This window comes from Hemiscyllium ocellatum, chromosome 2, assembly GCF_020745735.1.
Source record: "Hemiscyllium ocellatum isolate sHemOce1 chromosome 2, sHemOce1.pat.X.cur, whole genome shotgun sequence".
Taxonomy (NCBI): domain Eukaryota; kingdom Metazoa; phylum Chordata; class Chondrichthyes; order Orectolobiformes; family Hemiscylliidae; genus Hemiscyllium; species Hemiscyllium ocellatum.
The window spans coordinates 107,185,103-107,206,124 of NC_083402.1; the positions used below are offsets into that span (position 1 = coordinate 107,185,103).

Genomic DNA, 21,022 nt, shown 5'->3' on the forward strand with positions numbered 1-21,022 from the left:
GAAAGGAGTGCGATGTGCAATGGATTAGTCAGGGAGCTGAACCTTGAAAATGGTGACAGGGGGCTGAGATGCAGAGATGAAATCAACGGACTGTTTGTGGTGTGTTGAGTTTCATGTCAGCCTGTGATTAGTTCATGCTTCTAATATGTTTGCATACCACAAATGCTCATTAATGTAAAACTTGATTTTATTGTCTTCAAGGTTAAGTTAGTAGCACACTGGACTCTCATGTCACCTGGTTCACATCTGTTTCAAAGTGGTTTGCTGTAGTCAGTTGTAGTCAGTCAGTTGGTGCAGTTATAACTTACCCCAGTGGTCTTCCTTGTTAAATTCCACTGCACAGGAGCTCTGCAGTTTTTTTTCTTCTCTTTAGATATTTGTCCATTTCCCTTTTGAAGGCCTTGATTGAGCCAACCTGCACCATGCTCCCATACCGAGCATTACAGATTCCAACCATTCATGGCATTAAAACAAAATTCTCCTCCTTTCTTCTTGAAAATGTGCCCGGTCATTCTCCAGGCCTTCCATCAGCAGGGACACTTTCTCCCTCCCTACCCTGCCCCAGACTTTTCATCATTTATTGAATTGGAGAATTAACCTTCTCCAACTAGGACAACAGCAGCTTCTCCTGCCGACCGTCAAAGCTCAAATACCGCATCCCTGGCTCCATTCTTGTTTCTCTCACCAGCACTACTACTTGCAGCACTATTTTTGTGACTCTGGCCAGCACTAATACCTGCAATGGACAAAATAAGACGTAAAACAATGTTTTATCCAACCAAAGTAGTAAAGTTGATGAATTTATTTGATAGGTAGTCATTCGGCAACTGTTTCTACTTTCTTGTTGAAATTATAAAACTGAAACATATCAAGGGTTAAAATTTTCTATCAGACAAAGTGCCTGCCTAGTGATGGCACAGAGATATATGGAAACCTGAAGACATCAGCAACTATTTCTAGAGTTGTAGTACTAATAATACCCTGCTGGTGGCGATCTTTCACTTATAACTGCAACTTTAAAATCACCTTTCCAAAGCTGTCTGTTTGATATTTATTAAAGTTTGCAATTTGATGGGTTTAAAGTTCAGAATGCCCTTCAGTTCTCCAGAAGATAGAGAATGCTAAAAGCACGCAACATCTGGAGCAGCACAGTAGCTCAGTGGTTAGTACTGCTGCCTCAGTGCCATTCTCTCCTCAGATGACTGTGTGGAGTTTGTATTCTCCCTATGTCTGTGTGGGTTTCCTCTGGGTGCTTTGGTTTCCTCCCACAGTCCAAAGGTGTGCATGTTAGGTGGATTGGCCATGCTAAATTTTCCATGATGTGCAGGCTAGATGGATTAGCGAGGGTTAAAGGGAGATGGGTGTGGGTTTGATGCGTTTTGGACGCTCAGTGTGGACTCAGTGGGCCAAAGGCCAACTTCCATAATGTAGGCATTCTATGATCTCAATCTCCCTGGAGAGAACAGGGAAATTAATATTTGTAATATTGATCCTTTGTCAGAATTGGTGGCTGCAGGAGATATTAGCTGAAAAATTAACTTGTCTGTTAATTAGATGCCATCTAACCTTCTGAGTCTTTTCAGCTTGTTTTTGTTTTTGTTTCTGATTTCCAGCAACTGCAATGTATTGGCATCTAGGTTTACTGAGCTGGCTGAATGCAACAGCATTGGATTGTTCTGGATATTAAACACTCCCTGAGTGATGGCTCCAAAACTCAACTTATCAACTAAGGTTCCTCAATCCCCTCAGGTTTTTAGCCTCAGAATGAAGCTATTTTTGAGTCAAAAAAATATTTGTTTAAATTTTATTCTCATGTAAAGAAGTGCAATTTCACATAGTTTAATTCTCCTGAGAACTAAGATATGCTTTCAGCTCTTAAGGAAGGTAAAATGTATGAAACAAAAGCAATGCTGGCTAGTGCTTCAATTGGTTTTTCTCTGAACCGGGGAAAGATTGAAGTCACTGTGGGCATGGCGGATGATTGACATGATTGGGTCGACCTACATGGGGGTAGTCTGGAGCATGAGGACTTTATCTCTTCATTTTAACCTGCCATGGAGAATCAAATTTTCCTATCTAGTTCACTGACCCAGCCCACCAAGTTTCCTGATTTTGCAGACTCCACAAGAGCCTTCTCTTCAAGTGTATACTCATTCCACTTTCAGCTGCTTCATCAACCTTCCCACCATCAGAAGGTCAGAAGTGGGGCTATTTGCTGATGATTGTACAATGATCAGCACCATTCACGACTCCTCATAGACGAAAGCAGTCCATGTCCATATAAGCAATGACCTAGACAGTATCTAAATAAAAACCAAACGAACTGCAAATGCTGTAAATCAGAAACAAAAATAGAAGCAGCTGGAAAAGCTCAGCAGGTCATGCAACATCTCTGAAACAAAGTCAGAGTTAACATTTCAAGTCCAGTGATGCTCCCTCAGAACCGATAAAATCTAGGTTCGGGCTGATAAGTGGCAAGTAACATTCGCACCACACAAGTACCACGCAATAACTATCATCCCTTGAAGTCATCAGCGTCACCCCCTTCTTCAAAACCACTACCACGAATCTGGCCATGATCAATAACTATAGATCAAAAATTGAACTGGACTAATCATATGAATTCTGTAGATTCAAGGATAAATCAGAGACTAGGAATATTGCACTAACTAACTCATTTCCTGACTCCTCAAAACCTATTCACCATCCACAAGTTAAAAGTCAGGAGAGTGTTGGATTACTCCAATTGCCTATACAAGTGTAGCTCTATTAACACTCAAGGCACCATCCAGGACTAAGCAATCTGCTTGATTAGCACCCCATCCACTGCCTATGACATTCACACTCTGACCCTATCATCTCTGTGAATGTAGCACATAGACTGCAACAATTCATGAAGACAGCTCACTATCACTTTTTTAAGGGCATTTGGGATGAGCAACAAATGCTGGCCTAGCCAGCGAAGTCCGTATCCCAGGAACAAATAACATGTTTTAATAAAGGAGAGACTGTGGAAATACATTTGGAAGTGGCACTAACAACCAGAAACGTTGTTAATGGCACAATAAATGAAAGGTCTTAACAGTAAATTATGGACATAGCTAAATCTGAGAAACTATTGACTTCACAGTCAAATCTGTATCAATTCTTAAGGGTAAATGCAAATTTCCAGCATTCAAACTATTGAGCATTACCAAATATAATTAACCAAAGCCAGCTATTGCTTCAAATTGAAATTGAAGAAAAAGCAGAGAGTTAATGTGTTGGTTCAATGATTTCCATTAGAAGCTGACAGTTGATTCTGTTCAGTTCATTGGTGAGTAAAATTATTTTTAAAAAGGGGATGGCTGGAAAATCTCAAAAGGTCTGGCAGCATTGATGGAGAGAAATCCGAGTTGACGTTTCAGGTCCACTGACCCTTCTTCAGAACCAAGGAAATTAATCTTGGGTGGAGGTGCTCAACACTGACCCCAGTCTGTTTTATACTCTGCTTCATGCTGCATCCCTTTCCCAAATAGACTGATAATTTGCTATCACCAGATTGTGACTATAGTTCCAGTAAATAAATTAGTCAAACAATTTTGCCTGTCTGGCAATGTAACTTGAGGGTCTTCTTTTAAAAAAAATCTCCATATAACTGGCAGTCATCAATGTCTGATAAAACACTTGTTGTGCCAACATGCCATGAGTTGAATGGGAAACTAGGAATACTGTGAAAACAAATCCTCATACAATGCAATAGTGTTCATGCTGTAATTAGCTAATACTACATGAGATTTATGTTTCAGATAGTTTCAGCATGCAGTCAGTAATTAAATCTATTGATGGAACTATAACGGCTGTATGTGGTTATTTCATTAGGACAAGTGCTCCCTAAGTTCTTGTGTGTTGGTGGGAGCTTTGGATTTCAGTTGAGAATTTTCTGTGTGGTTTCATAAATGAGAAATATACTGTACTGTAGTGTCTCAACAATGAGTGTATCAATGCTATCAAAGCACATAATTTGTTAAATTAGAAGCCTCATTATCCTCACCTGATCACTAGTTAAGAACCTTTACTTATTCAGAACCAGATACTTCATACTGTTGCTTTATGAATTGTAGACACAGTGTTCTAATGGGGGGGATACACAACCATCATCACATAAGACCATAAATCTTTTACTGTACTCCTTTCATCTTTGCCTATGAGCTCATGGTTCAACCCTTCAAATGTCAAAAGGCCTGAGTCTGGTCTCACTACCAGATATAGATCAGACAAGCAGTGTTTGTATCTTAATTCAGAGTCACTTCCCATTCTTTGCAGACTGGAAATGTTAAGGTGCTGAGACTAATGTGAAGTTTTAGTTTGTCGGTTTGGGGTAAGCAGGGGCGGAGGTCAGACATTGTTGTGAACGTCTGCAATTGAAACATCATTTGGAATATTTGTCTTGAGTTCGAGCTTCGATAGAATGATTGTCCTGAACTAAATCCGAGTGGTTGGGTGGAAAAGTTTTAGGTTGTAAATGTTTTCATTATGAATGACTTCAAAGTGAGGTGCACAATTATTTAGCAGTCATTTTCAAATGACACTATAGAGGCATAACCTGGCATTCCTTACAATACACAGGGCTATGACAGCTTTTAACTGTAAAACAATAGGAAATGACAGACAGAAGATTATATTCTATCAGGTTGCCTTCTGCCATCCTGCTACTTACACGTATAGTGATGACAATGTTGTTAAAGATTGATTGCTACAATCTATTATCAGTAGGATTTCCAAACTTTTTTTCCCACCAGGATCCCATGACAAATTGTTGTGGGTGGCTGGATGGATGGATGCTGTACAGGGAAAAGACCTGTAAGAGCAGGAGGTGAAATTGAAAACAGAAATGCTGGAGAAACTCAACAGATCTGGCACCATCTGTGGAGAGAGAAATGGAGTTAATGTTTCAAATCAAAATATGGGTCTCCTTCCAAACTGAAAAGAACTGGAAAATGCTGGTTTTCATGCTGTTTGCAGAAGGGGGAAGAGGAAATGGAACAGAAAGACAAGGTTTGAGGAAATGTCATGGCTCCTTTTTAAGAGTTTACCTTTCGGTACTGCAGCCAAGCCTCAAGGTTGAGTCATTTCAGCAGTTTAGGAAAAATGGATTGTGGTAAACCTTCTTAGAGCATAGAAATCCTTCTAAAACCTTAAAGACCAAATTCCCTAATCGACGTTCTCCTCCAGACCTGCTCCTAATATGAGGCATATTTCAAATTACTCATGCAAACTGATTGGAATTATTTGAGGAAGTAACAAGCAAGACAGATGAAGAGAACAAGTAAATACTTGGATTCCCAAGAACAATTTGGCATCTTCACGAAATAAAGAGCTTTTGGTGGATGAAGTCTACAAAGAGGTATAGGCAGATTAAGTGAATGTTTAAAAGTTTGGCAGGTGAGGAATAATGTTGATGAATGTGATTTCTGCACGTTGGCAGAAAAATTACAAAAGCAGCATAAGATTTACATGGAGCAAGATTACAGATCACAAAGTCCAGAGGGAACTGTGCTTCCTAGTACATGAGCAGATTGAGCAAGTGATTTAGAAGGCAAATAGAATGTTTGTGTTTGTTACAAGAGCCATGGTTTATAAATGTATGGAGATTTTGCTCGAACAGGTGAGACCACATGTGGAGTACTGTCTAGAATTTAGGTTTCCATATTTAAAAAGAATTTAAACTTCGCTCAAAAGACACATGAAGCTTTTGTCTTGTTCTCATCAGTTCTGAATTACAAGAAAATCAATTCAGAAAGGAAGCAACAATTTATACAACTTGAGGAAAGGATGCCAGTTGATTACTGGTTGATGTGGCAATGCACTCGTCTTAGTTAACAGATTAAATTCAAACCAGGTAACTCAGTGCTGACTGGTCAGAGAATTGACACATTGAATCATCTGTGATTGGCTGTCTCCATGGCCCTTTTTTCAGTGAGAAAGGTGTAATGTCTGGACATACTCCTGGCTACAAAACAGACATTTTTAAAAGGATAAAATTACATTAAAGAAAGTGTAGAGACAATTCATACAACAGATTCCTGCAATGAGGCTTTCTTCTGAAATAGTGTTGGACAAGTGGAGCTAAATCCTTCAGAGTTTAGGAGAATGAGAAGTAAGAATTCTTGTACTGCAGTGGTAGTGTCCCTACCTGTGAACAAGGAGACCAGGTTCAAGTCCCACTCACGCCAGATTATAGTAACATCTTTTGAACAGATTGCAAAATTTTCTTTTGAGCCCCATATCTAAGGAAGGATGTGCTGGTGTTCCAGGGGTTCCAGAGGAGGTTTACAATAATAATTCCAGGGAAGAAGGACTTGACATTAAGAGGAGTGGTTGAGGACTCTCTGCCTTTATTCGATGGAGTTTAGAAGGATGAGGGCGATCTGAAACTAACAGAGGCCTTGATAGAGTGGATGTGGAGATATTTCCACTAGGAAAGAATAAGACTTGAGGTCACAGCCTCAGAATGAAAGGATGTCCCTTTCTAATTGAGATGAGGAATTGCTTTAGCCAGAGTGTGGTTAGTCTCTGGAACTCATTGCTGCACAGCGCTATGGAGACTAAGTCAATGAGTGTATTTAACACCGATATAGATAGGTTCTTGAATGATAAGGGGATCCAGGGGTACCGGGACAAGGCAGAAAAATGGGCTTGAAACACATATCAGTCATGATCAAATAGTAGAGCTGATTCAATCGGCTGAATGGCCTAATTCTGCTCCTGTGCCTTTGATCTATAAATACCTCTTCAATTAAGAAGTGATATTATTGAAACATATTAGGCTTTGAAGGGACTTGAGAGGATTGCTGTTCAAAGGATGTTGTCCTTGTGGGGCAGACTTGGGGCATAGTTTAAAAATAAGGAGCCTCCCGTTTAAGATACTAATGGAAAGGATTTATTTCCTCTTAGAATTTTTAGTCTGAGGAATTCTCTTCTCCAGAAAGTGGATGGTCATTGAATACATTATTAAGACTGAGTTTGATCCTTGATTGACAAGGTTATAGGAGGACAGGAAAGGTAGCATTGAGGCTGCAATCAGATCTTTGTCAAATGGCTGAGCACACCAGCGGATACAAGTGGCCGACATCGGCTCTGATTTTGTTTGTTCAGACCAAATCTTCCTACAACTTATCCTGTTCAGGTTTTGGAGGTGACTGCCTTCATTACCTTAATGTCATCCACAAATGTAGCCATTGAGCTTAGTTCCCATTTACATCTTGGGCAATTTTGTTTCCCATTTGGAAGGCTGACCATCCATGGAATGGGCAGAGAATGTCACGGTAAACAGTGGTGTATGAATTTTCACTGACTCCACTGCAGTCTTTCTTTCTTCTTTTCCACTTACTGATTTTTAAAATCTTAATTAGGAGTAAAAATGCACGTTATTTTCTTTTAAAGATGTCTCCACACACACTGGCTTGTATTGCTGCTCCAATTTGGGACCGTCCTTACTCTCGCGAGCAAGCTGCATTCCCATTGGTAAGTCCATCTCTAAATGTAAAGACAAAAGCAATTATATTATCTGGGGCTCAATATGTGTATGGTACATAATATTGTTTCAGTAGCTCTATTTCCACAAGCATGTTAGCACGCCACATTATGTGGCCCTTACCATTTTTGGTTTTCCATTTTTGGCTTTCTTTGACTGCACAAGCATCTACTTGATTGTTGTAACCTGTCTTATCTGCCCTTGCAAAAAGAGTGCCCATTTCCCTTCTCGAACCCTTGTTTTGTTTGTATTTGAAGAGCACGAAACAACGTGGTTAAAGGCTCTGCTTCCTGAGCCCAAACTTGTCATCAGCATGTTTCCCCAATTTTTAACCTGCTGCATTTTCAAATTTTTATCCTTGTTTAAAATGTGCATGTGTGGATTGTCTGTGCCCTGTTAACACAATGTTTAGAAATTGCATACCACTCCAAGAACGTTGCACGTTCTGGAATTTTCACTGATCCTGCCAAGTAGATTATTGCAGTTGTGTATATCCCTGTGTCCAAACATTCTTGGCTGTGTAACTGACCTCAGCAGATACTGACACTGTTTCTTTATATTGTGGTTCCAAGCCAGTCCAGCTGATGTTGAGTGTCCATTTTGGAATGTTGTAAAGGTCTTGATCTTAATAATTTGCTACAGTTTGCTGGGTCTAGTGAAAGTGGTTTTAACCTGCATTCACAACCCTTTTCCAATAATTCATTTGGTGCTTATGTCTCTGGCTTTATGGCCAGTTTTCTTTTTTGGGGGAAGCACATTAAATGGCTTGGTAATTAGGGGGAGAAAATCATCTATATCTTTCACTTGTAGGCAAAGCATGACACGATAATGCTACTTCTCATTTTGTGGGTTTTAATCACTGCCTACTTCATAAAAATGGTTTCAGCTTTCACCAGCCCTGCAACCTTTAGTTTTTCACTGTATTTCAGGAACTGTAAAATATTTGTCAACTAAGTTGTATTGAGTAACGCATATAGAGTCATAGAGTTGTACAGCATGGAAACAGACCCATCAGTCGAACACGTCCATGCCAATCAGATGTCCTAATCTGACCTGTTTCCAGCATTTGGCCCTTCCTATGCATGTATCCATCCAGATGCCTTTTAAATGTTGTAATTGTATCAGCTTCCAACACTTCCTCTGACAGCTCATTCCATACATGCACCACCCTCTACATCATAAAGTTGCCCCTTTTGTCCCTTCTAAATATTTTCTCTCTCACCCTAAGCAAATGCAGTCTAGTTCTGGACTGCCCAACCCCAGGGAAAAGACCTTGTCTATTTACCCTATCTATGCCTCTTCGTGATTCTATAAACCTTGATAAGGTCACTCTGCAGCCTCCCATGCTCCAAGGAAAACAGCCCCAGCCTGTCCAGCCTCTCCCAAATCCTCCAACCCTGGCAACGTTTTTGTAAATCTTTTCTGAACCCTTTCAAGTTTCACAACGTTCTTCCTATAGGAGGGAGAGCAGAATTTCACACAATATTCCAAAAGTGGCCTAACCAAGGTCCTTTACAGCCATAACGTGACCTCCCAACTTATATATTCAATGCACTGACCAATAAAGGAAAGCAAACTCCTTCCTCACTATCTTATCTGAGTGCAAATTTACTTTCAAGGAACTATGAATCTGAACTCCAAGGTCTCTTTGTTTAGCAACACTCCCCAGGATCTTACCATTAAGTGTATAAGTCCTGCACTAATTTGTATAGAACATAGAAAAGTACAGCACAGATCAGGCTCTTCAGCCCACGATGTTGTGCTGAGGATTATTCCTAATCTAAAATAAAATAACCTAACCTATGTGCCCCTCAATTCACTGCTGTCCATGTACATGTCCTTCAGTCACTTAAATGTCCGAGCTTAGTCAACCTCCAGCCCTTTAGTCCAGGCAGCATCCTGGTAAACCTTCGTTGCACTCTCTCTAAAGCCTCTGTATCTTTCCTATAATGGGGTGACCAGAACTGGGCACGATGTTCCAAGTGTGGTCTCACCAGGGTCTTGTTGAACTGTAGCAAAACCTCGCAGCAAAACCTGTTAATGAAAGTCAAAACACCATAGATTTTCTTAACAACCTAATCCACTTGGGTGGCAACTTTGAGGGAACTATGCAGTTGAATACCAAGATCCCTCTGTTCCTCCACACTGCCAAGAATCCTGTCTTTCATCCTATATTCAGCAGGAGAAATTGAGGATTGCAGATGCTGGAGATCAGAGCTGAAAATGTGTTGCTGGAGAAGCGCAGCAGGTCAGGCAGCATCCAAGGAGCAGGAGAATCAACGTTTCAGGCATGAGCCCTTCTTCAGGGCTCCTGAAGAAGGGCTCATGCCCGAAACATTGATTCTCCTGCTCCTTGGATGCTGCCTGACCTGCTGCGCTTTTCCAGCAACACATTTTCAGCACCTATATTCAGCATTCAAGTTTGATCTTCCAAAATGCATCACTTCACATTTACCCAGGTTGAAATCCATCTGCCATTTCTCAGCCCAGCTCTACATCCTGTCTGTCATGCTGCAGCCTGCAATAGACCTCGATACTATCAATGGCACCTCTGACCTTTGTGTCATCAGCAAATTTACTAACCCACCCCTCAACCTCCTTATCCAAGTCACTTATAAAAACTACACAGAGCAGAGGCCCAAGAACAGAGCCGAGTGGGACACCACTCAACACTGACCTCCAGGCAGAATACTTTCCATCTACAACCACTCTCTGCCTTCTGTCAGCCAACCAATTCTGAATCCAGACAGCCAAATCTCCCTGTATCGCATATCTCCTGACTTTATGAATGAGCCTACCATGGGGAACCTTATCAAGTACCTTGCTGAAGTCCATATACACCACAACCACTGCTCAATCTTTGTCGACCTGTCTCAAAGAACTCAATAAGATTTGTGAGGCATGACCTGCTCCCAACAAAGCCATGCTGACTGCCTTTAATCACGTTTTGCTTTTCCAAATAGTCATAAATTGTATCCCTCAAAGTTCTTTCCAAAACTTTGCTGACCACAGGCATAAGACAGACTGGACTGTAATTGCTAGGGATTTTCCTATTCCTCTTCTTGAAAAGAGGAACAACATTCGCCTCCCTCCGATCCTCCAGTATGACTGCCTTGCAGAGTGAGGAAGCAAAGATCTTCATCAGCGGCTTAGCAACCTCCTTTCTCGCTTCCTGGAGCAAACTAGCATAAATCTGGTCTGGCCCTGGGGCCTTATCAGTCTTAATGTTTGTCAAAATTTCCAGCACATCAACTTCTTCAATCTTGATTTGTTCAAGTCTGTTTTCTAGCTTCTCAAAGTTCTCATTCACAACAAGGTCCCTTTCCTTAGTGAAAACCAAAGCAAAAAAAAAACTCATTTAGGGCTTCCCCTATCTTCTCAGATTCCACACCCAAGTTCCCACACTATCCCTGACCAGCCCTACCTTCTCCCTGATCATTCTCTTATTCTCCATGTATGAGTAAAATGCCTTTGTGTTTTCCCTCATCCTTCCTGCCAAGTCTTTTTCATGCCCCCTCCTCAGTCCATTTCTGAACTCCTTTCTAGTAAGCCTGTAATCCTCTGAAGCTGTGCTAGATCCTTGCTTCCTCCACCCTACGTAAGCTGCTTCCTTCCTTTTGACGAGCAGTTCCTCTGTTCTCGTCATCCAAGGTTCCTTAATCTACCCCCTTCTTGCCTGTCTCAAAGGAACAAATTTGTGCATCACTCGTAAACAGTTTCCAATTGTCTGTTTGCCCTTTCTGTGGAACAATTGCTCCCAATCTGTACTTCCCAACTCCTGTCTGTTAGCGTCATAATTTCCTTTTCCCCAATTAAATATAATCTTTGGTAACTGCTCCTTTCACTCTCCAAGGCAATGCTAAATGTGAGGCAGTTGTGATCACTGTCACCAAAGTGTTCTCCCACCGCAAGTTTTGACACCTGTACTGGCTCATTGCCGAGCATCAAATCCAAATTGGCCCCTCCCCTCGTCAGCCTGTCTACGTACTGAGTGAGTGAACCCTCCTGAACACATCTGACAAAAACGGTTCCATCCACACCATCTGCACAAAGGAGGTTCCAGTCAATATTGGGAAAGTTGAAGTCACCCGTAACAACGACCCTGCATCTGAATTTTTCCAAAATCTACTGGCCTATGAGTTTTTCCATGTCCCTACTGCTATTAGGGGGTCTGTAGAAAACCCCCAATGAGGTGGCTGCTCCCTTACTGTTCCTAACTTCAACCCATGCTGACACAGTTGAGTAGACAAATCTTCCTTAACAACCTTTGTTTCTGTAGCTGTGATACACTCTCTGATGAGCAATGCTACGCCCCCTCCTCTTTTTCCAACCTCCCTGTTCTTTTAACCAATCTAAACCCTGAAACATCAAGCAACCATTCCTGCCCCTGTGACACCCCCGTCTCCATTATGGCCACAGCATCATATTCCCAAGTACTGATCCATGCTCTAAGTTCATCACTCTTATTTCTGACACTCCTTGCATTAAAGCAGACACACTTTAACCGATCCCTTTCTTTCATCATGTGAAAAATCTTCCCGGTAGATTCGCTACATCCTATCACTGCCCCAACTACAGCTACTCCCCTCTCAGATATGGAGCTGTGATTCCCACCCCCATGCCAAACTAGTTTAAATCCTCCTGAACCACACGATCAAATCTCCCACCCAGGACATTTGTGCCCCCCCCTGTTCAGGTGCAACCCGCCCTTCATGTACAGGTCCCACCTTCCCCAGAAAGCATCCCAATGGTCTAAGCATCTGAAGCCCTCCCTCCTGCACCAACCTCGCAGCCACATGTTAAGCTGCACTCACTGACAGTGAGGTGAGGAACAGTCTTGTGGCAGTAGTAGCAAACCTGAGATCACTACTGTACTCATCCTGCTCTTCAGCTTCCAACCTAGCTCTCTGTAGTCACTTTTCACATCCTCAATCCCTTTCCTGGCTATATCATTGGTGCCAATATATACCACTATTCCTGACGGCTCACCCTCCCCCTTCAAAATCCTGTAAACCCAATCAGTGGCATCCCAGACCCTGGCACCGGGGAGGTAGCCTACCTTCCAGGAGTCCCGTTCATAGAACATAGAAAAATACAGCGCAGTACAGGCCCTTCGGCCCTCGATGTTGCGCCGACCAAATCCTACCTAACCTACACTAGCCCAATAACTTCCATATGCCTATCCAATGCCTGCTTAAATGACCATAAAGAGGGAGAGTTCACCACTGCTACTGGCAGGGCATTCCATGAACTCACAACCCGCTGTGTAAAGAATCTACCCCTAACATCTGTCCTATACCTACCACCCCTTAATTTAAAGCTGTGTCCCCTAGTAACAGCTGACTCCATTAGCGGTAAAAGGTTCTCAGTGTCTACCCTATCTAAACCCCTAATCATCTTATACACCTCTATCAAATCTCCCCTAAACCTTCTTTTCTCCAATGAGAACAGGCCCAAGTGCCTCAGCCTTTCCTCATACGATCTTCCTACCATGCCAGGCAACATCCTGGTAAACCTCCTCTGCACTCATTCCAATGCCTCCACATCCTTCCTATAGTATGGCGACCAAAACTGCACACAATACTCCAGATGAGGCCGCACCAGAGTCTCATACAACTGCAACATGACCTCAGGACTCCGGAACTCAATTCCTCTACCAATAAAGCCCAGTACACCATATGCCTTCCTCACAGCACTATTTACCTGGGTGGCAACTTTCAGAGATCTGTGTACATGGACACCAAGATCCCTCTGCTCATCCACACTACCAAGTAGCCTACCATTAGCCCAGTAATCCATCTTCTTGTTACTCCTACCAAAGTGAATGACTTCACACTTAGCTACATTGAATTCCATCTGCCACCTTTCTGCCCAGCTCTGCAACCTATCTATATCCCGCTGTAACCTGCCACATCCTTCTTCACTGTCCACAACTCCACCGACCTTTGTGTCATCTGCAAACTTGCTCACCCAGCTTTCAAGCCCCTCCTCTAGCTCATTTATAAAGATGACAAACAGCAACGGTCCCAAAACAGATCCCTGTGGTACACCGCTAGTAACTGCACTCCAAGATGAACCTAGTCCATCAACTACTACCCTCTGTCTCCTTCCAGCCAGCCAATTCCTAATCCAAACCTCTAATGCACCCTCAATGCCATACCTCCGTAGTTTTTGCATTAGCCTACCATGGGGTACCTTATCGAACGCCTTGCTAAAATCCATATACACCACATCTACTGCTTTACCCTCATCCACCTCCTTAGTCACCTTCTCAAAGAACTCAATAAGGTTTGTGAGGCACGACCTGCCCTTCACAAAACCATGCTGACTATCCTTGATCACATTATTCCTATCCAGATGTTCATAAATCTTATCCCTTACAATTCTCTCTAAGACTTTGCCCACAACAGAAGTGAGACTCACAGGCCTATAGTTACTCGGGCTGTCCCTACTCCCCTTCTTGAACAAGGGGACCACATTCGCTACCCTCCAGTCTTCTGGTACTATTCCCGTTGACAATGACGACATAAAAATCAAGGCCAATGGCTCTGCTATCTCCTCCCTAGCTTCCCAGAGGATCCTAGGGTAAATGCCATCAGGCCCAGGAGACTTATCTATTTTCATCCTTTCCAGTATTCCCAGAACCTCCTCCCTACATACTTCAAGGACATCCATTCTAATCACTTGTGACTCAATATTCACACCAGCAACAGAGTCCTGTTCCTGAGTGAATTCTGACGAAAAGTATTGATTTAGTGTCTCACCAATCTCCTCCGCCTCCACGCACAACTTCCCACTACTATCCTTGACCGGACCGATACCTACCCTAGTCATCCTTTTATTCCTGACATACCTATAGAAAGCCTTTGGGTTTTCCCTAATCCTACCAACTAAGGATTTTTCATGTCCCCTTCTCGCTGCTCTTAGCTCTCTCTTCAGATCCTTCCTGGCTACCTTATAACTCTCAATCGCCCCAACTGAACCTTCACGCCTCATCCTTACATAGGCCGCCCTCTTCCCTTTCACAAGGGATTCCAATTCCCTATTAAACCACGGCTCCCTCACAAGACCCTTTACTCCCTGCCTGACTGGTACATACTTATCAAGGACACTCAATAGGTGTTCCTTGAACAATCTCCACATATCATTAATGTTCTTCTCCTGAAGCCTGTTTTTCCAATCCACGCATCCTAAGTCATGCCTCACCGCATCATAATTTCCCTGCCCCCAGCTATAGCTCTTGCCCTGCAGTGCACACTTATCCCTCTCCATCACTAAAGTAAAAGTCACCGAGTTGTGGTCACTGTCCCCGAAGTGCTCACCTACCTCCAAGTCTAACACCTGGCCTGGTTCATTACCTAGAACCAAATCCAGTATAGCCTCACCTCTTGTTGGCCTGTCTACATATTGTGTCAGGAAACCCTCCTGCACACATTGGACAAACACCAACCCATCTAACGAACTCGAGCTATAGCTTTCCCAGTCAATATCTGGGAAGTTAAAGTCCCCCATAACAACCACCCTGCTACTTTCACTCTTCTCCTGAATCATCCTCGCAATACTATCCTCTACTTCTCTCGGACTATTGGGAGGCCTGTAGAAAACACCTAACAGGGTGACCTCACCTTTCCTATTTCTAACCTCAGCCCAAACTACCTCATATGGCAAATCTTCCTCCATTGTCCTTTCCACCGCTGTAATGCTATCCTTGACAAGCAATGCCACACCTCCCCCTCTTTTACCCCCATGTCTGACCCTACTAAAACATTTAAACCCTGGAACCTGCAACAGCCATTCCTGCCCCTGTTCTACCCACGTTCCTGACCACAAAGTCTCCTGTCAAGCTGTCTAACTATTGAGGCCCCTACCACTAGTGCTTTTCTATTCTTCCCTTCTGAGCCACAGTGCCCGAGACCTGATAACTATGACTTTCCCCTGGTGGGCCGTTCTCACCAGCAGTATCCAAAACGGTATACTTAATACTGAGGGGAACGGCCACAGGGGATCCCTGTTGTATCTGTTCCTTTCCTCCCCCTGACTGTAACCCAGCTGTCCTTATCCTATGTCTGAGGAGTGACCACCTTCCTGTACATTCTCTCAATTTCTCTCTCAGCCTCCCGGATGATCCGCAGTTCATCCAGCTGCAGTTCCCTGACTCTGTTTTCGAGGAGCTGGAGTTGGGTGCACTTCCCACAGATGTGGTCAGCAGAAACCTGTATCGTATTTCTCACCTGCCACATTCTGCAGGAGGAACATGCAACTGCCCTATCAGCCATACCCCGCTAATCTGAAAGCCCACACAGGACTAAACAAGGAAGAGAAGAAAAGGAAAAGAAGTGAGAAAAACCAGAAAATTTACCAAATTTACAGACTTTTAGTAAGGTTAGAGGAGGTGGGTGGGAGGGAGGCCCTATGGTGTAGATCTTGGGTTTAGATCTCACCCACTTAAAAACTTCCCGGAGCCCTGGCTTCTCTCTGTCCTCCCTCCTCTGTTCAAAATGGAGGCCCGACTCTCAAGATAAGTCCCTTTTTTAAGTGGGAAAAGTTTACCTACCTGGCAGCCCTCGTTTCTGTCCGCCCTCTCTCCTCGCCGCTTGTTCAAAATGGAATACACTTGTACCTTTACATATACTTACGTAAAACATACTGTTTTTCAGCAATTTGTGAAACCAGAAACCAAATTTTGGCCGACAATTGCTCGAATTGATGACCTCTATGGCGATCAGCATTTGGTCTGTTCCTGCCCGCCTATGGAAGCTTATGAATCACCCTTCACAGAGCAGAAGCGAGCTTCATCGTAAGCTTCATCATAGAATGGATTTTTGTTTTGCAGGTGTTGGGTTCAGTGAATAATTACTGTTGATAAGACCCAAATTCTTGATTCTTGTTTTTGTTGTTTTATTTTGCAAATTAAGAACTGGCAAGTCAAATATCTCAATTTGTATTGAAACAGCTGCTAATGGTTTCTGAAAAGTAGACACTATGTCTCAGCCACACTTTATCTGACGGTTTTCTGTGCCTCAAAATTGAGCAGCATCGAGTTGCTTAAGTGGCCTTGATCCTGTGCACTTTTATCTTGCCTTGAGTTGAGAACTACCCTGGTTGCAGATGTATTGAAACTGTAATGTAGTATGTTCACTATAGTACTGTTGGAGAAGCAGCAGGTTATCGGACCATACACTGACTGAGTGACAAAGTGGTCCTAGAAGGTAGTATTTTTAATGTTTACTTTGGATGTTCTTGTTTGTAATTGCCAATCCTTCTGTAAGTGTAACCAGCAATAGCTGGTTAATGGAAATTAAAGACAATGTAAATTTTAAATGTCTTATCATTCCAATAAAATTTCTTGAATTGATTTTCATATGTTTTCACTTAGCCTGGTAAGAAAATCATCAGACTTGTAATGTTCAATCCATTCACATTTTTTACAAGTAACTTTCAGGCACCCCAATGTATTTTTTATCAAAAATGTTATGGGATGTCATAGAGACATATAGCTCAAAAGAGGTCTTTGGCTCATAGAATCCGCACTGATCTATCTAAACTAATCCCATTTTTCAGACTTGGCCCGTAGCTTTGAATGTCATGACATTTCAGGTGTTCATCCACAATTTCCTTTTCAAACTTTGTGATCTTTCCCGCCACTACTGACCTCTAAGCAGTGTATTCCTGATTCCCACCACCCTCTGGGTGAAAATAAATGTCCTCAAATTTCATTTAAACCTCCTGCCCTTCACCTTAAAATGATCCCCCATTGTGATTGGCCCTCCAACTAAGGGGAATAGCTGCTTCTATTCACTGTGTCCATGCTCCCCCTCATCTTAGATCACATCCCCTCTTGACCTTCTGTGCCATAAGAAAAAAAACCTGAGCCTCTCCATCCTCTCTTCATAGCCAAAATGCTGTAACCCAGATAGCATCCTAGTGCACCTCCTCTGCACCTCCCCTACAGTGCAATCGCATCCTCCTTACATGCAGTGACCAGAACTGCACCACAGTACTCTAGCTGTGGCCTAACCAAAGTCCTATATAGCATTAACACAAACCTCCCTGCTCTTATAATCTATGCCACAACTGGTAAATGTAACCGTCCATATACCTTCTTAACTACTCTATTAAACACTCCATCGCCCTTCAGGGAACTGTGGACAGGAACCTCAAAATCCTTCTGTTCCTCTGAGCTTCCTGGGATCCTACCATTCATCAAGTACTCTCTTATCTTGTTACTTTATCCAAAGAGCATAATTTCCCACTTTTCATGGTTATACAGTACTCCATCTGTCACTGATCTGCCCATCATATCTTTCCAATTGCTGTGGCTGCAGGAACAAGAAATTGGATGGACACTAGAAGGAAGTCAAAAACTAAATACTACAGATTCTAGATATCTGAAAAAAAACTTGAGGCACCAAAGAAACTCAACTGATTTGTGGAGAGAGAAACAGATAACATTCGAGTGTGTGATTTTTTCATCAAACCTGAGCAAATGTTAGAAACAGAATAGATATTGAGCATGAGAAAGTGAAGGGGATAACAATAAGAACAAAAGGGAAGCTCTGTGTTGGTATGTGTGGTGAAATCTACCTTGTTATTGACATGGTATCTGTTGTAGTCATGTCAGCCGAAATCATCGAGGATGCTCTGGGTCAATTCACTGCCACCAATCCTACTTATTGGTGTTAGCCTAAGTTACTGATACCATGTCACAAAATTACAGAATTGTTACAGTCCAGAAGGAAATCATTCCCTGGAGCGTCGATGTCTGAGGGCTGACCTTAGAGAGGGTTATAACGTCATGAGGGGCATGGGTAGGGTAAATAGACAAGATCTTTTCTCTGGGGTAGGGGAGTCCAGAACTAGACTGCATAGGTTTTGGGTGAAAGGGGAAATATTTAAAAGAGACCTAAGGGGCAACATTTTCAGAGGGCAGAGGGTGATGTGTGTGTGTGTGTGTGTTCTGGAAGAAATGATGTAGGTTGGTACAATTACGACATTTAAAAGGCATCTGGACGGGTATATGAATAGGAAGGATTTAGAGAGATATGGGCCAAGTGCTGACAAATGGGACTAGATTAGTTTAGGGTATCTGGTCGGCATAGACGGGTTGGACAGAAGGGTCTGTTTCTGTGCTGGGTACCTTTTATGATTCCATGACTCTATTAGGCCTGTTATGACTACATTGGTTCTATTACCCATCTCAGCTTTTTCCTAAATCCCTGAACAGCGTTTCTAACCATATAATCATCTGATACTCTCTTGAAGACTCCATCACATTTCCAGGCAGGGTAGTTCCATACCCTAACAACTCACTGTGTAAAAATGTTTTTCCTAATGTCAAGCTTGCTTTTTTTGCATTTCACTTTAAATCTATAAGTGCTCATTATTTTTACATGTGGGAACAGCTTCTAGTATCTACTCCATACAGCCCACTCATGATTTTGAAAGAATCAGATCTACTCTCGGATTTCTCTCCAAGGAAAGCTATTCCAACTTCCTGAACCTATCCTCAATGCTGAAGTTTCTTATTCCTGAAACCATGCTTATATTCTGCACTCTCTCCAGTCCATTCATAGTTGTCCTATAATGTGGCACCAACAACTGTCTGCAATATTCCATCTAAGATCTAACAAGTGCCTTCTAAGGAAGGGGCACCGGACCCGAAGAAAAAGCTCTGATTTCTCTTCACAAATGCTGCCAGACCTGCTGAGCTTTTCTAGCAACTTCTGATTTTGTTTTGTTTTTGTTTCTGTTATTATCTTATGAAAGTTTAATATCACTTCCTTACTCATGAACTCTATGGCCCTATTAATGCAACCAAATCCACCTGCTTCAAAGATTTGTGGGCATCTACACCCAGGTTCCTCTGCTCTTACACCCCCTTTCAATTGTACGACATGGCTGTAAACCCTTCTGCTAATTAAACCAAACGTACAGAAAAGCTCACTTTTTTGCCTCATAATCTGTGAAAGTATGAGTGACAGAACTATCCAAATTCCACTATTTAAATAAAAAAAACTTTATTCTTTAACTCCAAAGTGAACATTAAACAATAACTATTTACAACTCTAAGCCTCCTTTTTCTTAAAAGTTTATCTACATCCCCACTCTAAAACAATATACTGATCCAATAAAGCCTCTAATAAATTTACAGCAAATCAATTTTCAAAACCAGACAGTGGCTTTCATCTCTGGTGTTGATTTTCCTGTTTGCACATCTCCCTTGGTTGTCTTCAGTCTTCTGCTGTACAGAATTTTCATATGAAAAAGGTACCTTTAGTAAAGAGCATTTTTGAATAGCAGTCTTTTGATAGTAGAAGGTGCTCTTTCTCTGCCTAACTGCCCAAAATGCCAGTTTTTTCTGCCTCAAATATCAGATCGTCTCATTGGTTTGATGTTGTCAAAACACTAAAATTCAAATTCAATTTGGCTTTTATTATCTTGGGGCATAGTTTAAACTAGTTAAATTCGAACTGCTGTGTAAACGATTCATGTATCTAGGTTATAGTCCAAATGTTATATCTTCAAATTGTCTAATACACTTTGTGCTTGCTAGTCGGTCACATGACCAATGCTTGCCAGGTTTTCAGCTTTCATTCTATCTTGAAGGTACACCTTCAACTCCATAACAACCCCCTGTTTTATATTGTCTTTCAAAGTTTTTTAAAAATCAAAGTGCATCACCACACACTTCTCGGCATTGAGCTTCATCTGCCACCTATCTGCCCTCTCCAACTTGTCAATGTCCTTTTGAAGTTTCACACTGTCCACCTCACAGTTTATAGTTCTTCCAAGTTTCACATCATCTGCCATGTGGAGAAGAATGCCCACACGAAGTCCTCAGCAGAAGATTGGCTCAATCATGATAACTGCTTATTAAGCTTTAACCTTTTTAATTGTCACATCCCACTGAGATATGATAGTGTTTTGTAAGACATCAGGCTTAACTTAAGACAAGTACAAATTCCTGATTGCTACATGGAGTTTGCACTTACAACTGGTAGTGGAAAAACCCAGTTAGCTCCTCCTTGGAGCAGACCTTTATATTCTGTTGGGCAGATCCCATGACATATCTTAGCACTTCTAGGTGCTAACTGTCTGATATAATATGTGATGGGGGAAGAGGGGTGGCAAAAGAGGTACAATGATAAGGTATAAAAGCCAAAGACGGTGTCAGTGAGCAAAGTATATATGCTCTCTAAGTGATATAAATATCTGCCAGAAGTTTGGAATTCTGAAGGTCGTTTGCAATGGGGAGAGAAAAGTCCTGCGTGCAATCTGCTTATTTGGTTGGTTTGTCAAGATCAGATGAGACTCCTTTTTCATACCCGATTTTCCTGCGAATATCAGCAGTCTTTCGAACTGTTCACCATGTTGTTAGGTTACCCTGTCTACCATCTTTAGGAAAGCAGACTCAAAAGCTCTTTCTGTAGAAACTCCTCCAAAGCAGCAATTAAAAAACAAAAGATACTGTTTGATTCTGTCATTACATTTACATTTTGTCTTTGC

General features: G+C 42.1%; 1 protein-coding gene across 2 annotated transcripts in view; it reads left to right on the top strand.

Annotated features, from left to right (window-relative positions):
- The window catches only part of gldc (glycine dehydrogenase (decarboxylating)), a 177,164-nt gene extending 160,382 nt beyond the window's left edge, over window positions 1-16,782 (top strand). For both annotated transcript variants that reach the window (XM_060845597.1, XM_060845605.1), the window contains 2 exons: window positions 7,426-7,506; window positions 16,174-16,782. In XM_060845597.1, the coding sequence (XP_060701580.1) occupies window positions 7,426-7,506; window positions 16,174-16,317 (225 nt within the window). In that variant the 3' untranslated portion in view covers window positions 16,318-16,782. The remainder of the gene's footprint in view (window positions 1-7,425; window positions 7,507-16,173) is intronic.
- The last annotated feature ends 4,240 nt before the right edge of the window (window positions 16,783-21,022 follow it).